A 27,748-nucleotide genomic window follows, 5' to 3' on the forward strand; every position below is an offset into this window, starting at 1 on the left:
GTAGGTAATTGAAATAAATCTGAAATAAAATATAAACATTAGATGTATAACTTAAACTGGTGACTAACAGAAATAAGTAGAAGTACTAAAATTACTAAAAAACTCAAAATACACTGTATGGAGAAAAGTTTTGGGACACCTGACCTTTGCTCCAACAGGGACTGTAATGACATTGTATTATAAATAATATACATTATAATGGAGTTAATCCCCCGTTTGCAGATACAACAGCTTCCACTCTTCTGGGAAGACTTTCTACAAGAGTTTGAAGTGTTTCTGTGGGAAATAATTCCAAAATAACATTTCTCATATGATTTGTAGGGCTGTTAAACGATTAATCACGATTAATCGCATCCAAAATAAAAGTTTGTGTTTACATAATATATGTGAGTGTGGTGTGTATAATTATTTTGTATATATACACACATATGCATGTATATATTTAAGAAAATTGTGTTATTCATGTATCAAATATTCATATTTATGTATAATATACATTTTTTATATAAAGTATACATGCAAATATTTCTTAAATATATACATGCACGTGTGTGTATTTATATATACAAAATAATTTTGCATATACACACACATTTTATTTTGGATGCGATTAATCGTGATTAATCGTTTCACAGCCCTATTTTTTTGTTTTCAGTTTGAATGGACAGGCCATCATGCTGTCAATATACAGTTTTATCTGAGCTGCGATAATTGTACAATAATTAAACTTTATGATGCATTTGGCAATGTAAACCAATACCATTCTGCTATTCATTTTACACACTAAAATATGGATTATTTTCATATTCAGCTGACAGATTTCCTTTTCCCAATTTATACAAGAAGAGGGAGGAAGAGATAAAGAAACAGAACAGCCTTTCATTTCTACCATACCATTTTTCCACTCCAATTATTTTTTCATTTTTCTCTCTCTATTTTTTTTGCTTTAGAGACATCGGAAAAGCCCATCTGTTGGAGGCTGATTACACATGTATTTGTTTTGAGGTGCACGTACACCGTCTTGTCACGTCAAGCGGGCCTGTCAGGAGCTGATGGGCCAAAATGCCATCTCCAATAATGGCCAATCCATCTCTAGACTAACAGTGTGTGTCTGAGAAAGGGGAAGGGAAAAACAGGGGAAGAGACAGACAGAGGAAAAAACACAGAAGGAAAAAGACAGTGCGAGAATCAAGAGAGGATGAAGCAGATGATGGCTGGCAGTGGAGTGGAACTCAACAGGGCAAAAAAAAAAAAAAAAAAAAAAACGAGGTATGGGAAATAAAGGGATGAGGTCAGAACAGAAGAGTGGGAGAGAGAGAGACTAAAAAAAGCTGAAAAGCATTCAGGTGTGCCTGTGGATATGAGGTTTGGTTTGTTTCTGAAGGGGGCATGCTCTCTCTGTTCCAGTTTTCCAAAGCACTCTATTCTCTCTTCCCTCCATCCTAATGGGGTTCCAATGAGGCATCAAATGACTTCTACCATCACACAATCACCATTCAATACAAAGCCCCATCACAACAGCACCAGTCCTGCATCAAGCACATCTCTCACAGGGAGGGATGAACATTGGTTTGTTCTGTGCATGTATGAATCAGTCCCGGCTCCAGGACACACGTTTATAATTCTCAGGGGGGCTTGAGGTTGAAATTGTATTCATGGGGTGGGGGTGTATCTTGAAATCATCATTGCACCCCTTGACGGTGGGCATGACATGAAAATCTATATTTTTGACGGGTGACTGGGAAAATGCAATACTTTGGGGAGAGAAATACATATTTTTTCTTTTTGCTCCACGCTTTTGTATGAAACAAGATAATCTAATCCAATAGGCAAATCCACATGATGCCTTTGACCAATCAGAATCAAGTATTTCAAAGAATTGCATTATAAATTTGTCACCATGAAATCAAAATTGACAATATGGCAGTATTGTATTATAAATGATTTAGGCTGCCTGTGCCTAATATTAAGTTATTTATTTATTTTTTGTTATATTTAGTTATATTCCTTGTAATCTTGAATCAAAATAATGTACCCTCCCACTTGCAGAGACATGTCCTTTTCTCTGATGAATTGTTTAATGATGTTATGGCGAAACAACCTGTCACTCACAGTACATCATGGCAAAATCAAGATCAAAATCAATTTTAAAACCAAGTATCGCCCTACAGTTTGAGTCTTGTTCGAGAAGCAGTTTCGAATAGGCAAAAAGTTACGTTACGTTACAACAGGGAAGAAAACACATTCGTATTCGCAACTTCCGTTTCATTTTGACTTTAAGAAACAAAATAGCCTACTTGTTTAGGCCTAGTTATCTTTCTCTAAAGTTTCTCTCACACATCATTTTGTAGTGTCTCTTACCGGTTTGTGTTCTTCTGAGCAGTTCCGTTTGCTTGTCTAAACAGTGAAAGAAAGAAATTATATAACGTTACTGTCTAAAATAACTAATAGGCCTACTGAAGACCTCCGAGGACATTTTTAACAGCATTTTTTTTCTTTCACTTATTTAATTTCAATTTTTTTAATTTCACTTTCACTTACCGGTACTTGTCTATTCCTCGTTCAAGCTAACTTAACGTTACATCGTTCAAACCCAAAAAGGCGCGAGTTAAACGATGATGACGAGAGCGAGCTCGCGGAGAGATACGAGAAACATGAAAGTAGTACCGGTACGTATGAGTGGTGATTTGTTTATTATAAAAAATATGTAAACAATTATAATGGATATCATATTTGATAAAAAAAAAAAAAAAATAGCACACAATAGCACACAACAATCGCAGCGTGCGCAGAGGACATCTGCATTTGTTACACAAGTACTTCCGCTCCATAGACGAGTACCCAGCTGTGACTAAAATAGTGCACAGTGATGTTTACTAGTCCATGGTTCTCCGAACACTATATTCAGGAGAATAAAGCCCCTTGAGGCTTATGTAATCTTACCACACACACACACACACACACACACACACACAAGCATAAAGATATTACTAGCAAATAGATAATAAAAGCACTGGATGATACTCCAGTTCTTCCAGTGTAGGTGGTGGCTTTGTGTTATTAACAGGCTATGCCCAGAAATATTTGCATAGGCTATATGAAATTGTTTCATCACATAATGTCAGCATGCATCTTTTGAGCCTATCAGATAGCAGGCTGATCAAAAGAATCCTCTGGAACTTAATTAACAAGATTAATTACTAGCTTGTTTTGCCTTAATTAAACTGAGTAAATATAATAATGCAATAATTGATTAATCAAATATGCTTCAAATTTTATATTCCCCATCTCTATAGAATCTTTCAAACTCATTAATCAAAATACATTGGATTTATACCTGACCAAGAGTTTGAAGAAAATTAAGCTCATATATCATTTGCGGACTTCTCCCCCCATTCATTTCACACACGAGTAAATGAGAATGCCGCTTGGGAGACCTCTAGGGGTGATGGGTGCAAATCTGATTTTTGTGATGTCAAAAATCTATTACTGTCTATGAAAATGACTAGGCTTTGCCCTCTACTGGTGGTTTGCATGCACTCCTGTAATCCTGTGTTCAAACAGCTTTATTAGCAATTATGTATGTCTCGTAAAGATTCAAACAAACCACAAATGTACAATTAGTATTTATTTATGTTTCTTTTGTGCAAGAGTATTACAGAGAGTAACAATTTGTCATTGTATTCTTAACAGTCACAGTCAGTGGATTCAACAAGGCTAATCAAACAAACACTCGCTCACGGACACACACCTCTAAAGCAAACTTCCCTCACATTAAAGCAAATATTTCATATACAACCCACATGGAGAGCATATTGTTATGAGAGGAAAACTTTCACTCATATTTCATACTACATAAAGGTCACTATGAAAACAGACAGAAATAGCAAGTTAAAGGTTACATCCAAAATAAAAAGCTAACATTTTGGTGTAGAATACTGTAAAAAAAAAAAATTAAAGCTGAGTTAGGACACTAGTTATTCAAATGCATATCTAAAAAAACCTTTTTTGCACTTATGCAACATTACTGATTAACAAAACGTGAAAAATATGCATAAAAAAAGCAATACTGAAAGACTGATGAATTCCTTTCTGCTCAGTGCTGAAAATCATTAGTCAGGGCAGAGAATGAGCCTCTCCAAACAAACTGATGATGAGACTTTTATATATTTATTATCTAATCCAGTCCAGTTTGCTTATAAAATGAAACAAAGTCCCCATCTCAAATAATACAGACAGCAAGATAAATTGTTCTTAATGACATTTTTACCATTGGTAAGGTCTATATAAACTTATCTATCCACTATTCCCAGTGAAGTGACTTTGTCATGGTGTTCTTATAGTGAAAACTGAACTGACTTTTACTACAATCCCATCAGAGCTGTCCATTATACAAGACAGAAGACAAAAAAATCATAGACATGTTCAAACCCACATGTGAAACCTGTGTTCAGACTTGGTTGCGTGATGCAGTCAGATGCACTGATCGCTTTTGTCTTTTATGTTCGATGGGTTCAGCAGAGTGTCTTAGGCCGCACTTTTGGAAAAAGCTGCATGTGAGAGAACAAGAAAGGACAAAATGACATTTAAAAACTGAGTGAAAATGATTGGAATGTATGAAAGACAAAGAAAAGTTGCTACACTTGACCAGATTCAGATTCAAGGCTATTTTCACTTGACCAGACAAACAGCATTAAACATTGCAGTGGATGCACATATTTTAATGTCTTCTTTAAACATTGTAGAATTACTTTTTTGGGGGAAAATTTTCATACTGTACTAGTTTAAACTGGCTTTTGGAACGTGGTATCTGGTTTGTTACTAGTCCAAGGTGGTCTACTAGCTCACTCATAAGTGATCTATGAGAAAAAATGTATTACATTAAATTAATTAACCATATTTTAATTTTGTGATTCCAGAATATAAAGGTTTCTGATTCACTCTAATTTAAAAAAAGAGAAAAATGTTTTTTAATTAAGTTAAATTTCAATTAAGTTATACAATTTATATATCATTAAGTCATCAAGTGTCTCTCTTTGCTAAGAGGGCCTCAAACCCCTAGTTCAGAACCGTGTATTAGACCATTATTTTTTGTATTAAATGAGCTCATCTTACCCCAAAGTAGTTGTTTGGTACAAAGCCCTCTCTGCCACACAGTGAAGCCCACCACCAGTCCACCCCCTCGGGCTTCTGCAGGATGGTCACCATGTCCCCTTCTCTGAAGCTCAGTTCGTCAGGAGCCTGCGCAGGATATCCCCATAGAGCGTACACCACCCCACTGTTCTCTACGCCCATCGCTTCCTCCACACCTGAACAAAAACACACACGTGAAACTGAAATGGAACTGTTGCATAAAAGATGACTCTCCTCAAACTAGCGTTGGTGAGTTAATACGGGTGTATTGCATGTCATCTCCACCCTACAGTTTATGAATTGCCTGACATGTACTGACCGTAGTTTCCAACCCATATGAGCGAATAGCTCATTGTGACATGCTAAATTTAATGCTGGGAGTTAACACACATGTAAAAACATGCGTTGCGCCATTTAGTTTACACGCAATGTCTGTTAATTAACTGTCAGCGTCCCAGTACCGGGACGCCTAACTTTACTTCACTATATTTCTATTAAATCCTAATCTAATTATGACAAATTATATATCGTTGGAAAGGTCTAAGACTTCTAAATAGATATTCTACCCCTGTTTTGTGTTAAAAATTATATAGGAAGAGTAACTGATGAATTTATGACAAGAGTGCACCTAAAAAAATCTGCATCATAACAGGAGTTTTCACCTTTGTCACAAAAAGTCGATGCACCCACTTTTAATCATTGAAACTTCTGTTTTTATGCTAAAAGTTCATAATAAAACAAATAATCTAGTATTTTTCAATCAAAACCTTTCATCCTCTAAAAATGATAATATTTATATTTATTATCCTCTAAAATATATTATTTTTATCGCCTTTTTATTATATCACATATTTTAGTAGTTATCATAAATTAGGTATCATTTCAAAGCTTATAAACTCAGAATTCATCTTGTGAAAACTGTTTTATAATTGAATGTTGCGTTACCATAGAAACGGTACTTATTTTATCAGGCTCCTCCCCTTTTGGGCGTCATTATATTTCATAATTTATGATCAAAACCTTTTCTAATCTTGACAAAACTGATATTTTCAGAAAGTCTCAGGGAGTCTCAAGGTTCCACATTTTGTGACAGAATTGATATTTGGATAGAAATGTATTAATTTGTTAAGGCAGAATGTATACAACTAAATTCAATGGAATTCAATGGCACCCGGTGGCTATTTTTGGTACTACGCCTAAACAAAATCTCAATTTTTGTGATATCAACTTCAAATTTGGAACATAACTTGATAAGATTTATGGCTTTGATTTTATAGAAATTTTAGAGTAAAAAATATTTAGTAAAATTGATTTACTGTAAATTTAAACTTCCATAACTTTTTCATACTTTCATTTTTTGAAGTGTTTTCACTTCAGCAATAATCTGCTGAGTGTTTCCTTTAAAACAAGACCAAACTTGGGTATATATCTTAAATTACAACCATTTAAGTTTGAATAGTGCATTTTAACCCTCATTCTCAAAAAGGGGGGTGACAGCTAAGGGGTTCAGGGTTTTTTCCCACCTCTCAGGAAGCCCTCACACTCCTCGAAGCCCGGGGCGTACGGGTCACACTTCTGTGACGCCGTGGCCCCATCGCTGTCTGTTACGGCCATCACTGCCGCTCCGTTACGAACCAGAAACTCGCACATTGCACGCTCATTACAGGATGCAGCACAGTGCAGGGGCGTCCTGCCAATGAAATGAGAGTGAATATATACTGTAGCGCACATACATATGCAAAGACATAGGCACATCTATATATACACTTGTTAAATTGATCACTCACCATCCGTGACTGTCCGGAGCGCTAACGTTCGCCCCTATCCGCACCAGGAACTCCACCACATGTGAGTGTCCACCGCAGATGGCATTGTGAAGGGCTGTGATGCCTTCATCATTACACTGGCTCGGGTCACTCATCTATACAGGGACACACATATGCACTCATTATTTACTAGCAAGAGATTTTGACTTTAAAACACTTTTTTATTTTTGTATTTTGATTTTAAGTATTATTTTGAAAACTAAATTGTTACATATATATATATATATATATATATATATATATAACATATTTAATATCATTTTGAAAAGTAAAGTCACTGTCATTTTATTGAGTTTTAATTCAGATTTTAGTGCACATTTATTGTAATTTCTTTACATTTATTGTTTCACTTCCAACTTAAATTTTTGTGATTGATTAAATAGATTAACTCTTTCCCGCTGACGTAAAAAAACCAACTCATTTTTATTTAATTTTCACAATTTCATGGCCCCCAAATATTTTGCAAAATGTGCTTTTTTTCATGCATTATTATGTTTTCATGCATTATTTTACTATGCAACACAGTTTCATCAAAAAAAAAAAAAATACAAAAAAGGGGAAAATCTAAAAAAATAATAATAATTTTAATGGCAGATGGAAACCAGAGTTAATGTGTAATATTGTTACCTAACAAGTTGGAGTGTCAACCATTTAATGGTCTTGGATTATTTATGATTTTATCACGTGTAATATTATCACAATATCAATATTTCATTTTTTTAATATATTACGGTTATCGTCATAACGACAAACACACTCAAGACCCTGTGTTCTGATCTACTCAGTTGTGCACGGCCTGTTTTTTTAGCATTTATTGTTGTGTGCGGTTACCCCACACTGAAAATAACCCTATACAGTGTTGATGCATGTTGCCAGCGCCATACAATCCCAAAGCAGTGACACATACCTCCTGTGCAGCCTTCTGAACAGTTTCCAACTCTCCTACTAAGGACCCATCCAAAATCAGAACCAGCGGGCTCAAGTGAGCTCTACGGTCGGAGGATTTATTGGCTTTGGTGCCCTTCCGTAAGATAGTGTGAATACCCTGTAAGAGCAGATTAAAATCAAATATCCTCTTAGCTGTCATTGGTGTCCACTCTTACTGAGCAATATGTAATCTCACCTTCTGTTCAGGAGAGACCTGTATCTCTGTGATTGGCATTGGATTTATCGTCACAGCAGATTTGGGACTCTCTTCTCCATCTGAAGAGCTGGCGCTTTCAGCATGAGGTTCTTCCTTGATGCGGATGGTCTTCCTGCGAAACAGTTTATTGATCATCAGCTTGTAAGGGTTGGCCTGGGCAGTGGGGAGGTCAAACTGGGGCTGAGGAACTTCGGCTGAGCCTCGTCTCTTCAGGGCCCTGGGGAACTCGGCCCGGATGCGCATCACTTCGTCTAGATCCGTGTCCAGCTCCGACTGAGGAGCCACCACTGGCTGAAGACGTGTGGGACTGAGAGGACGAGGGGGCATCTCTAAATCCTCCACTTTAGCCTCTCCGTCTGGTTTCATGAGCACAGGGCCTTCTTTTTTACCTGTGTCTCGTTTCTCAAGCTCAGCTTCAACATCTCCAGGGTGAAGTACTGTTCATAAGAAACCAACGAACAAAAAACTAGCATGTTAAATTGCACATAAACGTGTCCGTAATACATTTCAAAATTCCACACTTTTCCAGAATGAAATTTCCAAACCTCTTTTTTTTATTTTTCAGACCATATTTAACATAAATAACCCTATACAGTATTATTTTCCCCATTATATTTGGTATACAGCACAGGCATCTGTAAATAATCGTATTTTCTCACCAGAAAACACATTGTATGATACATTCTTAAGTCATAGTTTTATATTTTAGAAAACTGAATAGAGGCAATAGTCTAGGAACACAAATATTTGTCCATACTCTGAGTAGTTTCCAGGTCTGGATCACGGTCTAGATAAGAATGGAAAAAGAAAACAAATAAAATGTCATACTTTTCTAAACTGTGTTGGAACCCTGAATAATAATAATAATAATTTAAAAATGTAGCTGCATGTGCCAAATTGAAATGCAATATTTGTATTTATGGTTTTAAAAGAAATTCTTAATTTAATGACATCACATTACTACAAATGTCATGTTATGTAACCATCAAGTTAAAAGTAATAACACAATTTCTTGAATACACACATAACAACAGCGCTTATTATGTGTGTATTCAAGAAATTGTGTTACTGTAGTGCCCTTAACATGACATTTGTTGTCATGTGATGTTATTCAATTTAGTCAGAATTCCTAATTTCGTTGTATGCAAATACAATGACAACAAATGCTTTCAATTTTCAATTCAATCAGTAGAAAAATGTAAATAGATTTTTTTTCAAGGAAAAAGTGTTTTCTATTCACAAATCAATTTACAAATATCAACTTTTTTGGAAAGTTGCACGACATTAAATTTTAAAACTAATCTTGCCACGGTCATGCAATGGTCGGTCAGCTGATCCGCTATTGTAACGTATAATATATGATTGTCTACTTTATTTCCTGTTTTATGTTTTTTTTTTTCTGTGCTATTTTGATTTACCAGTTTATCTGTCATATAATACAAATTAAAATATATTACGTGTGTATATTTTATATATAATAAAACAATAATATAAAAAAATATAATAATAATAATATTAAATATTAATATTATTATTAATAATATTAAAAATATTAAATATAATATAATAATAATAATAATCAGCTTTAAAATAAATAATAAAAGACTCTGATAAACTACATTTAAGATTTTATTTCAGGAATTAATTTTAAACATTGTTTTAGCTTTTAATTGACATGCCAGTTTTTCAATTCAGACATGAAAAATGTGCTCATGAAAGGTTTTTTTCAAGTCAGTGTGTTCTTGAATAAATGAATCGTGTGTGTCACGTGTTGTCCCACTCATGTCATCTGGTAGCTGGTACCTTCTCTATAGTAGGGAGGCTGTCTTTGCGCTTGCTGAGGTTGAGGCGTCTGGTTGTGCCGCGGGTATTCTCGGGGCAGGGGAGGATGTCCCATTGGGCCAGGGGTGTATCTGTTCAATCCAGGGTTTTGGATCCTCATGATGAGGGAAAGCGGGATGGGCCTGTGCTGACGGACTTCAGAGTTTGGAGGGGGAACGGGGATCCGGGAAATGATTTGCTGAGAGCTGTACGCTGAGCTGGGGTTTGAGGGGAGGTCGGGGGGCACTGAGATGCGCGTGTTTCTCGGGAGCGAGCTGTAAGATGGTGGGAGAGAGCGGGGAGCGGTCTCCTGAAGACAGAGAAGAAACTGTGTGAATTAGAGAGCATAGAAAGCATACTTTTTTTTCTTCAGTTTTATCTTTAGTTTGTATATTTGTATCTGTGGGCAAATGCAAATACTTATGCCAATAGAGCACACTATAAATTTGGGAAATGTCAAATTGGCGTGGCGCTACTCTGACTGTGGCGACAAGCAGCAGGTGTGTTTGATTGTCTGCGTTTTGTTTGTTTAGAATGTGTTTTAAGTTTTTTGCTTTGATTTGTTGCTTGATGAAAATGGACTAGTTATTATTGGGTAACACTTTACTTGTTCATAAGACCCCTTCATAACCATGACATGACCTATGTCTTGAATATGAAGTAAGGTTTATGCATGTTTATGACAACTGTCATTAAGTGTCTTTTTATACCAAGTGCAATTCGGTTGCTAAATTTGTATAACTCTATAGTGTAATAGTTTTTTTTTATTAGTAGTTTGTGTTACTTATTGGTATGTGTGTGTGGTGTTTACCTGTTGTATGACCTGTATGTTCACCTGGCTGCAAGTTTCCCTTAGGGGATAATAAAACTGAACTGACGGCTGTTGCCTGTTTCTTAGAAATTTACTAAACTTGTTTCTTATACCTGGAAATAATTACATATATGCATAATAACATAATTACATACAGTAAGACAACCAGTTTCACACACACAGACCTTGACGGAGGAAGGTGCATCCAGGTTCGATTCTTTCCAGTTGCTGTTGGGTACAGCTGGTCTGATCCACTCATTCTCTACAACACAGAGGAAAACACGTAATTAATGACGATTTAACATTAAAGGTGATGATACACAGGGCAACTTTTTGGGCAATGTTGCAGTCAACGGGCGACCGATCTAAACTATTCAGATAGAAATGTATTCGGCAACAATCACTTGGCAAGATTGCCCAGCAACATTGCTCAAAAAGTTGCCTTAATGTGTATCATCACGTTCAGAGAGCGACTTGACTTCCGATGATGATATGTGCTTACAGTTAACCCAGTCTTCTACATGATCTTGCCTCTTGGTAGCAAACCATTTTCATCACAAGCACGTGATATAGCGATAAAATGCTTAATAATGAAGGTTTGACTTTGAATAAACCAATAAAAAGGATTTTTCTTGAATTTTAAAACTTTAAAGATTGTGTAAAGGACTATATTTAATTGTATATTATTATTAATATTGTACACTTTTAGAGCACTTAAAGTCATACATTGTATATTATGAATGGTTAAAGGGGTGATGAACTGAGAAATCTAAGAGATCATCATATCAAAAGAATATCCTGTAAGTTTCAGAACTGAAAACGTTCTTGTTAGTCCAATAAAAGCTTTTATTTACACCAGTATCAGCAAACGACTCGTTTTTCAAAGTGGGGAACTATGACGTCAAAGAGAATAAAACCCCACCCCCGCAGAAGAAGATCAACGGCTACTTCAACACGGCCGTTAGCCCCGCCCACCGATTCACGCATTACACGCATAGCTAAATAACATAGATGCCTACCTTGTGATGACAAACCGGATCGAGTGTGAAACTCATTATTATATGCAAAACTGTTATACACTTACAGCAGTGGACGTTTACTTCCAAGTCTTCAATGCGAGACGCCCATAAAAACAGCGTTTTTTCAGCTAGGCTCAAAACTAAGGTGGAAAATAGCTTATTACTTATTCATTTTGATGTTTTTTAATGTAAAAACCAAGCGAACGTCATTAGTTGACCTCAGACAACAATATAAAAAAAATGTAAAAACCAGTTCATGACCCCTTTAAATGTGTTTGTTACACAGACGCAATATTATGTGACTGGAATTGATATAGATTGTGTTATATTTACTTAGATTTTATTCACATTTTATATTATTTACTTTTTCAATCAATTAAAACAAATATTAAGAACTGTCTCATGTAGTAGTCAATGTAAAGTCTTATATACAGTTTAATAAAATAGTTTCATATAATTTCATATTCTGAAATAAGTATAAAACAGTCACTCAATTTCAGTGAAAATATCTGAATGAACCAAAACAGTCTTTGATTATTAATTTCGGTTAATTGTTGCACAATGTTGCCTTCAGGATTCCTATTGAGCAATGCAATTTCATAAAAGAAATGGGAGTTATTGTGTGTTTAAATTGCTATTATATTCTGTGTAATTTGTGCAACAGAACTAACTATCATAGGAGTGGTGAGGCTTTCTCTCGTATGCATCCAGGTCTGTCTCGTTCCAGGGGTTCTTCTGCCTCTGCACGCCCTCTTCTGAAAGGAGATAGAAGAAACAACCGATGAGTGAACAAACGAAAAACCAAAAAAAAAAAGCAGACTTTGGTTGGTGGTAAAAGTTTACCACCAACCAAAGACCTTTGGTGTTCACTGTAGTGTACACACAGTACAAGAATCATTATGGGTTTGCCTAAAGAACTTTGAAGAGTGTGAAGAAAAATCTAAAGAACACTTTTTCCACTATAAAGAACCTTTTTGTGCAATTTAAAGGTTCTATAGATGTAAAAGATTCTTCATGGAACTGCAAATGGCAATAAAGAACCTTTATTTTTAACCCTTTGATGCACACGCAATGCAAACCTCTTCTAATGCACAACGTGGGTCTAAAATGACCCGTATTCATTTCCTATGTTATTTAAAGGGACAATGTGTACTTTACATATTTTATTATTTAAAATCAATATTTTTATTCATAAATATGTCCTCAATGGTGTACAAATACCTTTTGGTACATAATGGCTACCATAGATGATATGCACATTTGAAAAAGTGAGGCGCTGGAGAGCACAATTTGTTTGAATGCAAAATACATTTTCACCACTAGATGGGAGAAATTCCTACACATTATCCCTTTAATGCATGGTTGGGTACTTTTGAGAGTGTTTATGTTTAAACACTCTCAAAAGTACTAGGCCAACGTGTTTCCACAGCGCGTTTTCGTTCAGAGCCAGCGTGACGTGCATTTAATACTCTTAAAATCCCGCATACCTGGTCTGAATGACTGGAAGTTGCGTGGGAGCGTACTGGCTGATGGTTGACTAAAAGGCTGAGGCGAAGGACCTCGATCCAGCCTCTGTGACCTGTTCATGGAAGACTTGGGACTCGATGAGGGTTGAAGCAAGCTGCGAGATGTTATACTGTCGTATGTTGGGCTGGATAAGGGCGACAGTTCCACATAGCTCAGCGATCCTCTCGTGCTTCGTTCTTGAGGCCTCTGCGGCATTCGTCTCAGTGTATTCGGAGACATATTAGGGGGTATCTTTTGGTCAAACGCATATCGTGAATCTGAGTTGTCTTTACGTATAATGAAAGGGGAGTGCTGCTGGGTTAAAGGACTGGGAGATGAAGGCCTAAACTTCATGCTGTCTAGGACAGGTGATTGAGATCGCTTTGTGGGGACCGATTGGACCAAGTCCAGGTTGGTTTCTTTCCTGTTGATGGTGGAGTCTGAGCTCTGGGAAACGGGGAAGTTTGTTCTGATGTTCTCAGATCCATTCTTGTTTGCGCTGTACAAACCACTGTTGCCATTGCTGGTGTCCTGGGTTTTGGGACTGGAACTCTACAGTAAAAAGATCAAGGAAAACATCATGCTGATGTATTCAAATACACTCAATATTTAGCCACATATACAAAGTTCTGGGATGACCATGGCAGTCTTTTTTCAATTTCAAAAGCCTTTATTATTTAAAGGAGTAGTTCACTTTAAAAAAAAAAAAAAAAAACTTTTGCTGATAATATACTCACCCCCATGTCATCCAATATGTCCACGTCTTTCTTTCTTCAGTCGAAAAGAAATGAAGGTTTTTGATGAAAACATTCCAGGATTTTTCTCCTTATAATGGACTTCAATGGGAACCAAACAGTTCAAGGTCCAAATGAGAGTTTCAGTGCAAACTGTTCAAAGGGCTTTAAACGATTTCAGACGATGAATAAGGGTCGTATCTAGCGAAACGATTGGTCATTTAAAAAATAAATTTTAAAAAAATTGTTTGTGACTTTCCTGTTCGAACTCGTTCATCAAAAATTAACGAATCTTTTTTCGAGTCATTGTGTTCATTTCGTTCGTTGAATGAACCAAATTACTTATTTATTTATTAAATGAGCGATCGTTTCGCTAGATAAGACCATTATTCATTGTCTGGAATCGTTTAAAGTCCTTTGAAGCTGCACTGAAACTCTCATTTGGACCTTGAACCGTTTGGTTCCCATTGAAGTCCATTATATGGAGAAAATCCTGGAATGTTTTCATCAAAAACCTTAATTTCTTTTCGACTGAAGAAAGAAAGACGTGGACATCTTGTATGACATGGGGGTGAGTAAATTATCAGCAAAAGTTTTTTTGTTTTTTTTAAAGTGAACTACTCCTTTAATGGATACACACAATGCTATATTAAGTTTATAAATCCAAAAAGTCTCTTTGTTTGTAGAGAGAAACTATTGACAATTCTATTTTCAGCTATGATGGATTGAATTATATTATATAAAGATAATAATTTATGATAATTATGATTAGGTTGCCATTTAAAAAACACACAAAAAACTAAATTTTCTTGAGCATCAAAATCAGCATATTAGAATTACATTTCTGAAAAATCGTATGAAACTGAAGTCCGGAGTGATGATGCTAAAAAAATTCACAGGAATAAATTACATTTTACAATAGAAAACAAATTTAATTTGTAAGAATATCACAATATTGCTGTTTTTTTTATTGTATTTTAGCAAATAAACGCAGTCTTGGAGAGCATATAATACGTATATAACTATGTTACTTTCCCCAACCCTTGTTGTAATTGGTGGCTATTGTTTGTATTATATTTAGTTGTTTTGCAGGTCATTTAAATAGTTATGCTGTGTGAAATAAAATATATCTTTCTACAAGCAAAAATATGTAGTCCATATTGTCTACTGATTAACATGAAGCTATAAACTGCATGATTATTGATTAGGAGTCACTCCTTGAAATGTGTATGATTTGTCCTTTGTTGTATATTAGGACCCCTCGAAAACAAGATGGTTCATCTCAAGGGGTTTATCCTATTCAATAAACTTATAAGAAGAAATGTCAACTACCAAAATAAGAAAGAAAAATGGCTTGGCAACAGTGCTATACCTTTGCAGAAGTGGTTTGCGCAACAGGAGTGGCTTCTGACAAGAGAGAGCTGAACTCCCGTGACAGCTCGTCCGCTGTGGCCAAAGATGCGTTCAGTTCATCGTTGATGGACTGAACTGCAACATACACACACAAACATTGAGTAAATATACAATAATGAGGGTAAGTGGTAAGACAAAGGACAGGAAACATGATGTAACAAGCCACTCCAGAACTATGTACAGCAGCACCTTATTTGCCATTTTGTAGACACTCACAAAAGACTGAAAAATCTTAGCATGCTTAGACATGAATGAAACACAACTGCTGGTGTACTGCAATACTCACACATCAAGCTGCTGCCATAGCTGCCCTGGGAGTTCATGGTGTTTGTGTTTCTGTAGACGTGACCTCCAATTCATTCAACACGCCACCTGAGTGCAAAAAACAAGATCATTGTTCATCATAATCCCCAACATGCACTGTAAAAAAACATTTTCATGATTTGTAATCACAACATTTTTTCTTTTGTCAAATCAACTTAAATTATGTAGTTCGTATAACATAATATTTGGAGTTTCTGACGATTAAATAAATCCCCTTCGTTGTATTAACTCAATTTTTCTGTTTCAATAAACTTAAAATTAACTTAAGGCAACCAGCTTACTTCAAGTTAAACCAACAATATTTTGTTTACAGTGCACTGTAAAAAAATATTTTCAAGATTTGTTATCACAACATTTTTTCTTTTGTCAAATCAACTTAAATTATTTATTTAGTTCAGATAACTTATTATTTTGAGTTTCTGATGATTAAATCAATCTCCTTCATTGCATTAACTCACTTTTTCCTGTTCAATTAACTTAGAATTTTAAGGATTTGTTGTGATTACAAATATTTTTTTACAGTGTAGAAAGAGCATGCTTTCTGACTCAAAACTCAACAAAAAAAATATTCGAAATCAGTTGTTCTCCATTCTTTTATCTATTTATTTAAAGCACTTTTTAATTTGATTTTGTGCTGACAGTAAACACTTCTTTACCTTTGCATTTACCAAATTCACCGTGATGGTTTTGAATTGCTTGAAATATGATTGGAATCACTTCAAAAAAAGGAAAATACAAGACTACATACAATTATAATGAGAACATTTGCTTTTAATGAAAATTTGTTTTTGTAATCCGGCTCTCAAAAATAATGTTAAAAAATTAAGATTTTGATTTATCGGCCAATATATCAGTTATCATCTTTCAAATATAAAGAATAATCGGTTATCGGTTTGTTTGTTTTTTTGGTTTATGGTTGCTGTTCTTGTGCATATTTTTATGTATTATTTTAGTTTCTCCTTTCCTTTATTTTGAATTCATGCGTAATGCTGTTTGAACATAGTTTGCATCACATGACAGATCCATAATTGTAAATCTCCTCGGTCTCTGTCCTGAGATGGAATTATTATACTTACTAAGGACTATAAATAAATGTGATATTTCAATGCTATCTGTACTCAGATTTAGATGAATCTAAATCTGAATTTTCACATTATTTTTGAGAGCCTGATTACAAAAACAAAAGCCTCAGCATTAAAAGCAAATGTTCTCATTATAATTGTATGTAGTCTCAATGACAGACTTGCGTTGCACATGTGTGATATATTTTTTTATGTGGAGAAAATCAATATAAAGTGAGAAAAAAAAACTGTTTTTAACATAAGAAATGTTCCTTGAGCAGCAAATCATCATTTTAGAATGATTTCTGAAGTGACGTTGAAGAATGATGCTGAAAATAGTAAATTACAACAACAATATTGCTGTTTTCATAGTTTTGATCAAATAAATGCAGCCTTTGTGTGCAAAAACAAAAATCTTATCGACCCAATCTTTTAAACAGTAGTGTATATGTGTTTCCATAAAGCATACACATTTTATATATAAATAAAATTATTGAGTCATGATTATTCTGCAATAGTGAAGATTGCCCAACCTACTAAAGCTTTGGCATATATATAGATCAGGACTTGCGAGACTTTCCAACGCATTTCAACAGTCGAAAAATGCCTTCGGAGAAACGCCCTGCAACATTTGCCGCTGCAACCTTTTCTTTACACTATAATTAACCGTTAGACTCTATATACACAACATGTGTGAAAACATATACGTGGGCTGTGCATGCATAGACACAGAAATTTTGTTAGACTTTCACCCTCTGTAGGTGAAAAAAAAATTAATAATAATATAATAATAATAACAACAAAAAAACGTTATTATTAATTTGCCTGTGCATTTGTGCAGACTATGGTCACCACCTCAAAGAGCATGCACAGACAAGTCCAAATTAAACATGATTTAATGACTCATAAATGATGGCCTAAGACACGAAACGAGCATTTTTTTTTTTTTTTTTTTTTTGTGAGAAAATGAACAGTCTCTGTGCATGTTCTTTGAGGTGGTGACCATAGACCTCCATTATATGACTGAGAGACAAGAACGGTTTGACCTAAAAATATCAAAATTGAAAATACTGTGGAAACAAAGACACCTACATCTTGGATGCCCTTGAGGTAAGATAAAACATCCCAAAATTAATTTCAAAGTGAACTATCCCTTTAAATAACGTGGAAAAACACAAGTTTACACCCATTCTATCTGTATTCTCTCACACACTCTCTTTTTGCTCCTCATCTGATCTTTAACCCTGATCTCCACCTCTCATTTCACTGCTTCAGGGTCGTTTGCCATAACAGCCTGGAATGTGGTTGATGCGGTTAATAATAACTCTCGTTCTGCGCCGATAAGAAGACCTAGCCCTGAGCCTGGGGCGGACACCATGACTAAAATTTTAAAACAGCAGTGCTTTTCTCTGATGAATCAGGGTGCGGTGACAGACACCATCTGCTCATACTCTCTCTTTCTCAACACACCTGATTTGCATGATATGAAATCCTTTATTTGCATCTTGTAAATCTCAGCCTCAGTCTTATAAATATAAAGGCTTTAATTAACTATTTATTTAGGGCTGCAAAATCTGATCACTAATAATCGATAATGAAAATGATTAGTGAAGATAATATTATATATATTATAATGAAGATAATTTGAGTAACAGTGCACTGCACATTAACATCCACCAGATTATTGAATGTGTGCTCCTTCTGTTTTTGTTCATTATTCTTTCTTTTTTTTTTCTTTTTTAACTCTGTTTTAACTCTTTTGCAATTGTTGGGAGTCACGCTTATGTTGCAAAATCAATGTAATATATTTTAGTTCATTATTTATTTATTTATTTTTTATTTATTTTTTTTTTTGCATTTTGAGATAATTTTACATGCATCTTCAGCTTCTTCGCTCATGTTTTCCCATTGAAAAAATATTTACAAAAATTAAATTAAAGCTGTATTTCAGGTTAAAATAGAGACAATGCCTTTTAAATCCTATTTTTGAAAGCAGATGTCATCCGGTGGTTAATAAATAAATCTGTAATGCCATTGTGTAACCACTAGGTTTCTTACTTTTATTAGGTTGTGTGTGTGTGTGTGTATATATATATATATATATATATATATATATATATATATATAGATAGATAGATAGATAGATAGATAGATAGATAGATAGATAGATAGATAGATAGATAGATAGATAGATAGATAGATAGATAGATAGATAGATAGATAGATAGATAGATAGATAGATAGATAGATAGATAGATAGATAGATAGATAGATAGATAGATAGATAGATTCTCAAATAAAAAAATTTTGTCATGGTTTAGATTTTTTTCTGTTTGAAATGTTGATTTGAAGTGTCAGGTTTTCTTTAACTTTTACTACAGTCAAACTTGAACACAGAGAAAGACATTTTGTTACATATATCATCAAAATTCAATAAAAAATTTAACAAATTGAAAAGGAAATAAGAGCTTAGTCAACCTCATTAAACATTACATGTGTCTTTACACTCTCAATCTTTTACCGTGTAACCCGTTCACTGCCATGAGCTTTTTTTTCTCTATTATTACTGATAGAGTAGATTTACATAGATATACATTTACAATTATTCATTTTAGCTGCCGCTTTTCTCAAAGTGTCTTGTAAGAGCCAACATGAACACATTCACATTTGTTTGTATAGCCTTTAAATTGCACACTGTTTGGACTCGGATGACATTTGGCAGGATGTGGAATAACATTTTTGTAAATTTATTATTAAAAAAAGTATAAATTTTTCTATAACTTTCATTTATTATAATAAATATGTATTAATGTTTTAAATAATTTATTACCATTGTTTAATAATTAACTTAACATCTTTTAAATATAGGCTATATTAACTTTGTCATCCAAATAATCAACAAAATAACCAACAGATTACCAAAATAATCTTTCGTTGTAGCCCTAGATTTATATTAGGCAGGATTCATTTGAAAAGTGTAGATATGTAACAGTAATAAAGCTTCATGGTGAATGGTTACAAAAACCAAGGAATAATAAATAAAGGTCAATCACTATCTACAGACAAGACAACAAATAGTACATTTTGTCCCAGCCTGAGCAGCATCTAGACCCCCAGTCATCCAGATAATAATTAAAGGCTTAGTTTACCTAACTCTCACGATTTGGTCATCACGCTCATGTCATTGTGAAAGTTATATTTTGACACCCTGACAAAGGCTTATAAGGCGCAACGTGTAGGTGTGTACTTGTCACCAGTTTTTAAATGATAAAGCCATGATTAAATAAACACTTTTAACCCTTTCAACATTATTCAAGTGCCTTGGAATATCTTTATTTTTTGAGCTGAACCACACCTTACATCCAAAGAGCACATAGATAAGGAATTCACACCCACTTTTATCCCCATTCTTTGATGCATTTTTGAAAGATTTGATTTTGAACCCATTTCAATTCTTTTGTGTCAAAAAACGCAAGTCATACCGATTTGGACTAACATAATGACTGAGTGAACTATCCCTATACGTCACTTTTAATTATAGGTGCACATTCATGACAGGTCTCAGACATGATGCTACCACATGGCATTGAAACAACTGACTTTATAATTGTAGAGCGTGTTTCATAGTCTAACTGATAAGAACAGACTAAGGCATGAATACAAACAGCATGTAACAGGTTAGGAATTCATGTAGGACCTTGCCAAAAATGTGTAATGATGTCCCACTGGTAAAGCCTTATAGCAGCCATCCTTCAAGAACATCCGAATTAGAAGTGGTGCAACATTAGGGATTGCAACATCTAGTCCTTTTATCAATCCTGACCAGCTGAGACCGCAGATACACTCTCAGAAAAAGCTGAAAAAGCTGTCACTAGGGCGGTATCTTTAGATTCTAACATGTCTCTAGATACCAATATGTACGGAGGCGTATTGCATTCACATGAAGAAAAAAAATCGACTCTGTTTTTCTGAAATAACGAGTTAATTTTTCATGAGAAAAAAAAATTTGCTCTGTTTTTCTGAATTAATGAGTTAATTTTTCATGAGAAAAAAAAGTTTTTGCTCTGTTTTTCTGAATTAATGAGTTAGTTTTTCATGAGAAAAAAAGTTTTTGCTCTGTTTTTCTGAATTATTTAGTTAATTTTTAATTGATTTTTTTTGCTCTGTTTTTCTGAATTAACTCATTAATTCAGAAAAACAGAGCAAAAACTTTTTTTTCTCAAGAAAAACTAACTCATTAATTCAGAAAAACAGAGCAAATTTTTTTTTCTCATGAAAAATTAACTCATTAATTCAGAAAAACAGAGCAAAAACTTTTTTTTCTCATGAAAAATTAACTCATTAATTCAGAAAAACAGAGCAAAAACTTTTTTTTCTCATGAAAAATTAACTCATTAATTCAGAAAAACAGAGCAAAAAAGTTTTTCTCATGAAAAATTAACTCGTTAATTCAGAAAAATAGAGCAAAATTTTTTTTCTCATGAAAAATTAACTCATTAATTCAGAAAAACAGAGCAAAAAAGTTTTTCTCATGAAAAATTAACTCGTTAATTCAGAAAAATAGAGCAAAAAATTTTTTCTCATGAAAAATTAACTCATTAATTCAGAAAAACAGAGCAAATTTTTTTTTTTCTCATGAAAAATTAATTTTTGTTAATTTTTTTTTCTCATGAAAAATTAATTTGTTAATTCAGAAAAACAGAGTAGATTTTTTTTCTTCAAGTGAATGCAATACGGCTCTGTAAATATGCACCCTTTAGGTACAAGTGTAGGTTTTGGAAAGGCACCGCACCAGTGACAGCTTTTGAGTGTATGCGGTTCATCGGATAAAGAATGAAAATCAACGACACAAATGTGCAATGATTCAGAACTCTGCTCTAACTATGAAAGGCATTGATTACATGAATCTCGAGTCTTGGGATTTTATTTCAAACCCTTGAAAGGCTGATTCTGAAGGGGAGTGGAGCAACCTCTCCCATGACACGGACCATCGACTGGATACAAAAGATCAAAATCTTATGAACCCCACCCCATTTGTCACATTACGGGCTTTCGCACTAGGCAGTTTTAGGAAGTCAGTTATATGAACTAGCATCAAGGATGGTCCCCCGAGAACTAGATTACCCCCTAGAGCCATTTTCCTTTGCATTCGCACCGCCAGTAACTGTGACGTAAGCCGGTTAACAGTGAACGCATTAAACACCTCTAGTCCTAAAACTGTATTCTGGACAAATGTGGGCAAAATAGTTTTGATTTATTTTTTAAAATACTTCCCTTGATCTGAGCGGTACAAGACTTGGCTACTTTTCCTAAGTTTGCCTCCTGAACACACAATTTTTTTTTTTTTTTTTTTTTTGACTCAATTCTACAATGTTAAGTGGGTGAAGAAAAAACTCCTTAATCTTGTATTTGGGTCAAAAATGGACACCCATAGAAATGAATGGGTAAAACTGTAATTTAGAGCATTCTTAAATAAGCCAAAATAAGACACCAGGTGACAGCAAAGTCACTTCATCTTTAGGGTTTTAGCTCTAAGAACTTATTGGAATGATATTTTAATGTAGTTAAAAAAATAAAAAAAATAAAACTACATAGTAATTAATTTACATATAAATCATTTACATGGTACTTTTTGAAGTAAATAAATTCAAAAATACCCCCCCCCCCAAAAAAAAAACATAAATGCATAGACAAAACTTTATCAAAGACAGTGATATAAAATTTATAATAAATAAAAAGTAGGATCACACATGAGTCCTCTGTGCCCACATTTGTCCACAATTACAGGATTAAGGGCTATACAGTGAATACGGTTTGAGGGCTACGATGAAAGATGCTGTTTGAGATGCTTCATTTGAGCTTATAAAACGTAAACTTTTTTTTTTTTTTAAATGAGCGATCGTTTCACTTGATAAGACCCTTATTCATCGTCTGGAATCGTTTAAAGCCCTTTGAACAGTTTGCAGTTTGCACTGAAACTCTCTTTTGCACCTTGAACCGTTTGGTCCCCATTGAAGTCCATTATATGGAGAAAAATCCTGGAATGTTTTCATCAAAAACCTTAATTTCTTTTCGACTGAAGAAAGACATGGACGTCTTGGATGACATGGGGGAGAGTAAACTCTCAGCTAAAGTTTTTTTAAAAGTGAAATACTCCTTTAAGACACGTCTCATAATCAAAGCCCAATGGAGCCGTATCAGACACACAGCAAGAAGAGGCGAACGAGAACTCGATCACACAGAGAGAGACATGTTTCAGATAACATGCAAATTCCTCTTGTTTCTCCTTGGACTTGAACAGACTCATACACACGTTAAAAAATGCCTGTCTCTGCAAGTATTCTCATAAACACAGTCGGGTATGTCTTAAGTGAAAGTAAGAGTTGAGAAAAAAATGGGATGTCATTATATTTGATGTGTTCATTGAATGTTAAAGTGACAGCCGCCTATAAATACCTGCTGTCGTCTATACGTCATTAATGTTAATCATCTACAAACCACATCTTTAACAAAGATAAATCTATGTTTAAATTATACAACAAACACTATAGTGTTATTGTACATTAATTATTACATTTCTGTACCTGAATACTGTGTTAAACCATACTTTATTTGTAACTTTATACTGCATTTATCAGTGTTGTAGTACTCGAGACTCGGACTCGGTCTCGAGACCATATTTTAATGGTCTTGGTCTTGTCATGGACTCGTGTCCATTTGGACTCGGAATTGACTCGTACTCGAACATTTTTTTTTAGGACTCGGAATTATTCCCGAGTCCACTCGAGTTCAATTCAAAATATTTTTCATGATTATTAATGTATGTTAATAAAATATTTCTTTAAATTGATTGACACGCCCAGTGATTGGTGATTTTCTAGTGCGCAACTGCGCATGACAAATTGTAATAAAATTACTTTTAACACCACCTACTATGTGGCCTTTTTACCCTAAACTGATCATATTATTTTAAACTCTAAGTAAATTCAGTAAAATAAAAAAAGGATTTCTCTAAGTAAATAAAAGTAAATTAGGTAATCAACCCTCACTGGTCTCGGTCTCGACTCGGACTCGACCGTCTCTGGTCTCGGACTCGACTCTCTATGGACTCGGTGTCGACTCGGACTCGAGTGCGGTGGTCTCGACTACAACACTGGCATTTATCATCTATGCTAACTTGTATTTGTTCTTATTTTATTAATGACCTTTCACTTGTCTTTAATAATGTTTAATTATTAAAAGCTAGATTTTGCTGCTTTAAATTGTTAAATGAAAAGCAATGTTACTTTTTTTATATTTGAGAAATGTCTTTTTTAAGATATTTAAGAAATGTCTCAGTGTTTTGTTCATAAAATGATCGCTGACTGTTCTTCAAAATGTTGGACAGATGAACATCATACAGGTTTAGAATAGCATGAGAGCGAGTAAATTATTTTTGGGTGTGAAATAAAACCATTATACTGAAATAGAAGTACAAAAACACACAGCCAGAAGCAAAAACTCACTTCTGTCAAGTCTACTACATCTCCTAAGCCAAACAATCAACTTAGAAATCAAGACATTGTATCATATTTGGCTTGATGTTTTAAGTTGACACACAAGATCTGGGAGTGTCAGGTTCATTTTCAGACAATGACGGCCACTGGAGAATGTTCTGACTAAACCCTGTTAGTCATGCTGATCCCATGGGGTGGTTCTAATACAACTCACACACTCTTTCTGACCAACGATACTAGACACTTCTGTTTTTCTAAGGGATGTTTGTTTATGTGCAGCCGGTGTAGAGGGGAATCTGAAGAGTCTCACATAACATTGGTCTCTGGAATCTCTCAAGTCTTCGGCATTACAAGCTTAACATTCCTTGTGAATCACACAAGATATCCAACCAGGGCCGTCGCCAGAACAAACCAATTGGGGGGGCATTTAATTTTCATAGGGGGGCACACTTTTTTTAATGATCTGAGACAGACCAAAACAACAACCCATATTAGGCTTCAACTAAAATAGACCACAATAGTCTTGTTTTATTCATTTTATTTAAATAAAATACTTCACTGTATGATCTCAACGTCTCTGTTTATTTTCTCTTAACATTTCCACATATAGCTTGCTAGCCTAGTAGCCTATATTTTTTGTTAATCTGCATAGTTCGTCACATACACAACACAGTGCCATCTAGTGGCTTTCTTGTAAAAGGCGCAATCAACGTAATATCATTAGTCCAAAGTCCAAACTAAGTAAAACTACGCCAAAACCAAATTGATTTATGACTCTACACACAAAAGCACCTGGTTTCCACCAACAATACAGCAATAATAAAAGCAATGCATAACATACTGCAATACAAATTTAGCAATGTAGCAGACAAATTCTCTATTCTTACCTTTCTTAGTTATACTGTCTGTTCCTACCATCTAATTAGCTCCAGAGTCGTTTCCACGCACGTTGTTGTTGGTCAAAAGTCGTCTTTGTCAACGACGAAACTTTAAACCACTTAGCATAAGCTTTGCTGTAGGCGTACAAAACCATAGACTGTACAAAACCACCAGAATTTGATTCTCGCATCGCATGCACTGCGCAGCTGCGCAAAGGAATTACGTATAAACAATACTGTATGCTTAACTAAATAAATTGCATTGTTTATATTATTTATTTATCCTTAAACACAAACTGCATATTGTAATTTGAAGAAGTAAAAATACTAACACAAAAATAACAAATTGAAAGGTCTGCTGCTGGAGACTTGCCATTGGCTGTTGAATGTGAATAATTAATGAGGTAGGTCTTTGCAAGGTTTGGGTGCTGTTTTGGGATGTTTTAACAGTCATTTATGAAAATAATTATATTTCAAGTTACGTTCTGTGTAATAATGCGTTGAATAATGAATTTCTAAATCATTTCTGAAGATAATGTATTATACATTCCTACCGTTGTAGAGCTTACCGTTCCTGTGAGATAAGTTATGCAGAAAGACCGAGCTCCGTTCGATATAATTATTAGCATATACATATTAACATTTAATGTCAAGCTCATGCGTAGGTGGGCAGAGTAAGTCGTTTGGGGGGGGCACTGCCCCCCAATGCCCCCCCTTGGCGACGGGCCTGTATCCAACATCCACCGACACTGCATCCGACCTTTACAACATTAACCGCAGTGCACAAGGACAGGCATGTTAATGAACAAACATTGTCAGATTATGAAGTGCCAAAAAGGAACCCAAAAAGCTCCAAACAAGTTGTAGCAGGACAGGATGAGACAGATATGCAGTTCAGCTGGTTCTGAATGACAGCTTTTGGGCTGGTGGTAAATAAGGCCTGAATGCTGAAATTGAACTTAATCCCAACACACATGACATGAAGATTGAACAACAACAAAAAAAAACACTGTCAAAAGATGTGGCATGTTTAACCCTGTAAAGCCTGACATATGAAACACTAGTCAGAAACATCTATTTACTGAACTGAAGTTTGTTGAACCTATAAAAGGGATACTTCACCTCTTGAAAGATGAATGTGTATTTGGTTTGTGGTTTGTCCATATTTGACCCAATTTGGGTTAAAACAACTGAGCATTTTTTTAAAGTGTGAAAAAATGGCATTCATGTCAAGTCAATGGGTGCCGTCAACTGTCTGGTTCCCAACATTCTTTAAATACCATATTTTGTGTTCAACAGAAGAAAGAAACTGTTATTGTATTGTATATTCATATAATGCAATGTAATACAATTCTGCTTGAGAGATGAACAAATAAACGTTCCTCAAAAGCCTTGTTGTATCATATTTGACACATACGTTTCAACATCAAGTGTCTAAAAAATGATGTATGGATTATAAAGTGGTCATCTTGAAATATTACAAACAATATAAATGGTGGGTTTTTATTTTTTTATTTTTTTTAGAATAATGCTAAATGCTTTTTACTTGCTAGAAGATTGTGGACAGGTTTAACAGATTTTGATAATTTAGAAGCCTTCATATATCAAATATGATACAGTGCTTTACAGGGTTAAACTGTTTAGTCCTCATGTAAGCCGACAAGAAGCAACTGGCTTTCATGTTGACAGGCCTCATGTTGACAGCATTCATATTCTTAAAAACACAATGTCTACAAAACTACGTGATTAGTAAACGAACTTTTGGTGATTTCAAAGACTTCATCCAGGTTGAATAATGAATAAAATATTGTTGAGTGGACAGCTCAATGAGAACAGACTTCAAAAGCTTTTACCAAGACATCTGATTCCCATTAAAGCTTCTCTGACTCCTCCTTCTACATTCTCTAACACAAAGGCGCCTTTAAAAAATTGAAAGAAAAACTTTCGGAACAGTATATTTTAAAATATATTATAATTCTTCAAAAGGTTCCTAAAGGCCTGCCATAATGGACACGACCGAGTCCACCGTATAATCCACATCGCCTTCTCAAAGACAAGCAAAAGTAACGTTACTGAACTCTCAGTCAAAGGCACAACAACATAAATATTCCTTTACCGTGAAGCTGTAACAGTTGTGAGGTTGTCGTGCTGTTTAAAGTCCTAGAACTTAGTCCCGCTGAGCATGGATGTGTTACATGACTAGCTGGAAAACATTTCAATGGTGTTTGTTTAACTCTTGCCTCTGAAGTTCAGAGATATTCAGTCCAGCCCACTGCTTCTGAAACCCGATCCAGGTGTTTCACAGCTGGCGCAGGTAAACAGTGCGACACAATCCGCGCAGACATGTTATTATATTTTTGTTTATTATTTGTATTGTTATTGTTTTTATGTATTTATTTAAGAGCTGATTTTAAGAATGCCAGTGTAAAAAAATGTCCGTATATTATACATATAGGCTAGTAAACAAATAGGGGCAACCCGTAAAAAGCTAAAATACGATAGGGGTTATATTTTTTTTCTTAAAATAAAATGTATACATTTTTATAAGTCTAATGAATATTAAACCAACGTTATTAATATTA

The 27,748-nt window shown here is 34.7% G+C and overlaps 1 protein-coding gene across 2 annotated transcripts; it reads right to left on the reverse strand.

The window, feature by feature from the left end:
- Positions 1-3,613: 3,613 nt before the first annotated feature.
- On the reverse strand, positions 3,614-27,439 carry ppp1r13l (protein phosphatase 1, regulatory subunit 13 like). 2 transcript variants are annotated; one of them, XM_039684050.2, is made up of 14 exons: positions 27,283-27,439; positions 15,694-15,779; positions 15,367-15,482; positions 13,242-13,812; positions 12,426-12,509; positions 10,921-10,997; positions 9,907-10,234; positions 8,861-8,890; positions 8,083-8,540; positions 7,867-8,004; positions 6,921-7,054; positions 6,657-6,823; positions 5,116-5,309; positions 3,614-4,550 (listed from the first exon to the last, which is right to left on the reverse strand). In XM_039684050.2, exons 2-14 carry the CDS (start codon positions 15,728-15,730, stop codon positions 4,515-4,517), a joined length of 2,370 nt encoding a protein of 789 aa, XP_039539984.2. In that variant the 5' UTR covers positions 15,731-15,779; positions 27,283-27,439; the 3' UTR covers positions 3,614-4,514. The 2 variants fall into 2 exon arrangements, with proteins under 2 accessions (XP_039539984.2, XP_039539985.2); XM_039684051.2 differs by lacking the exon at positions 8,861-8,890.
- Between the last annotated feature and the right edge of the window lie 309 nt (positions 27,440-27,748).

The sequence above is a fragment of the Pimephales promelas genome, chromosome 10 (genome assembly GCF_988280905.1).
Source record: "Pimephales promelas chromosome 10, fPimPro1.hap1.1, whole genome shotgun sequence".
NCBI classification, from domain to species: domain Eukaryota; kingdom Metazoa; phylum Chordata; class Actinopteri; order Cypriniformes; family Leuciscidae; genus Pimephales; species Pimephales promelas.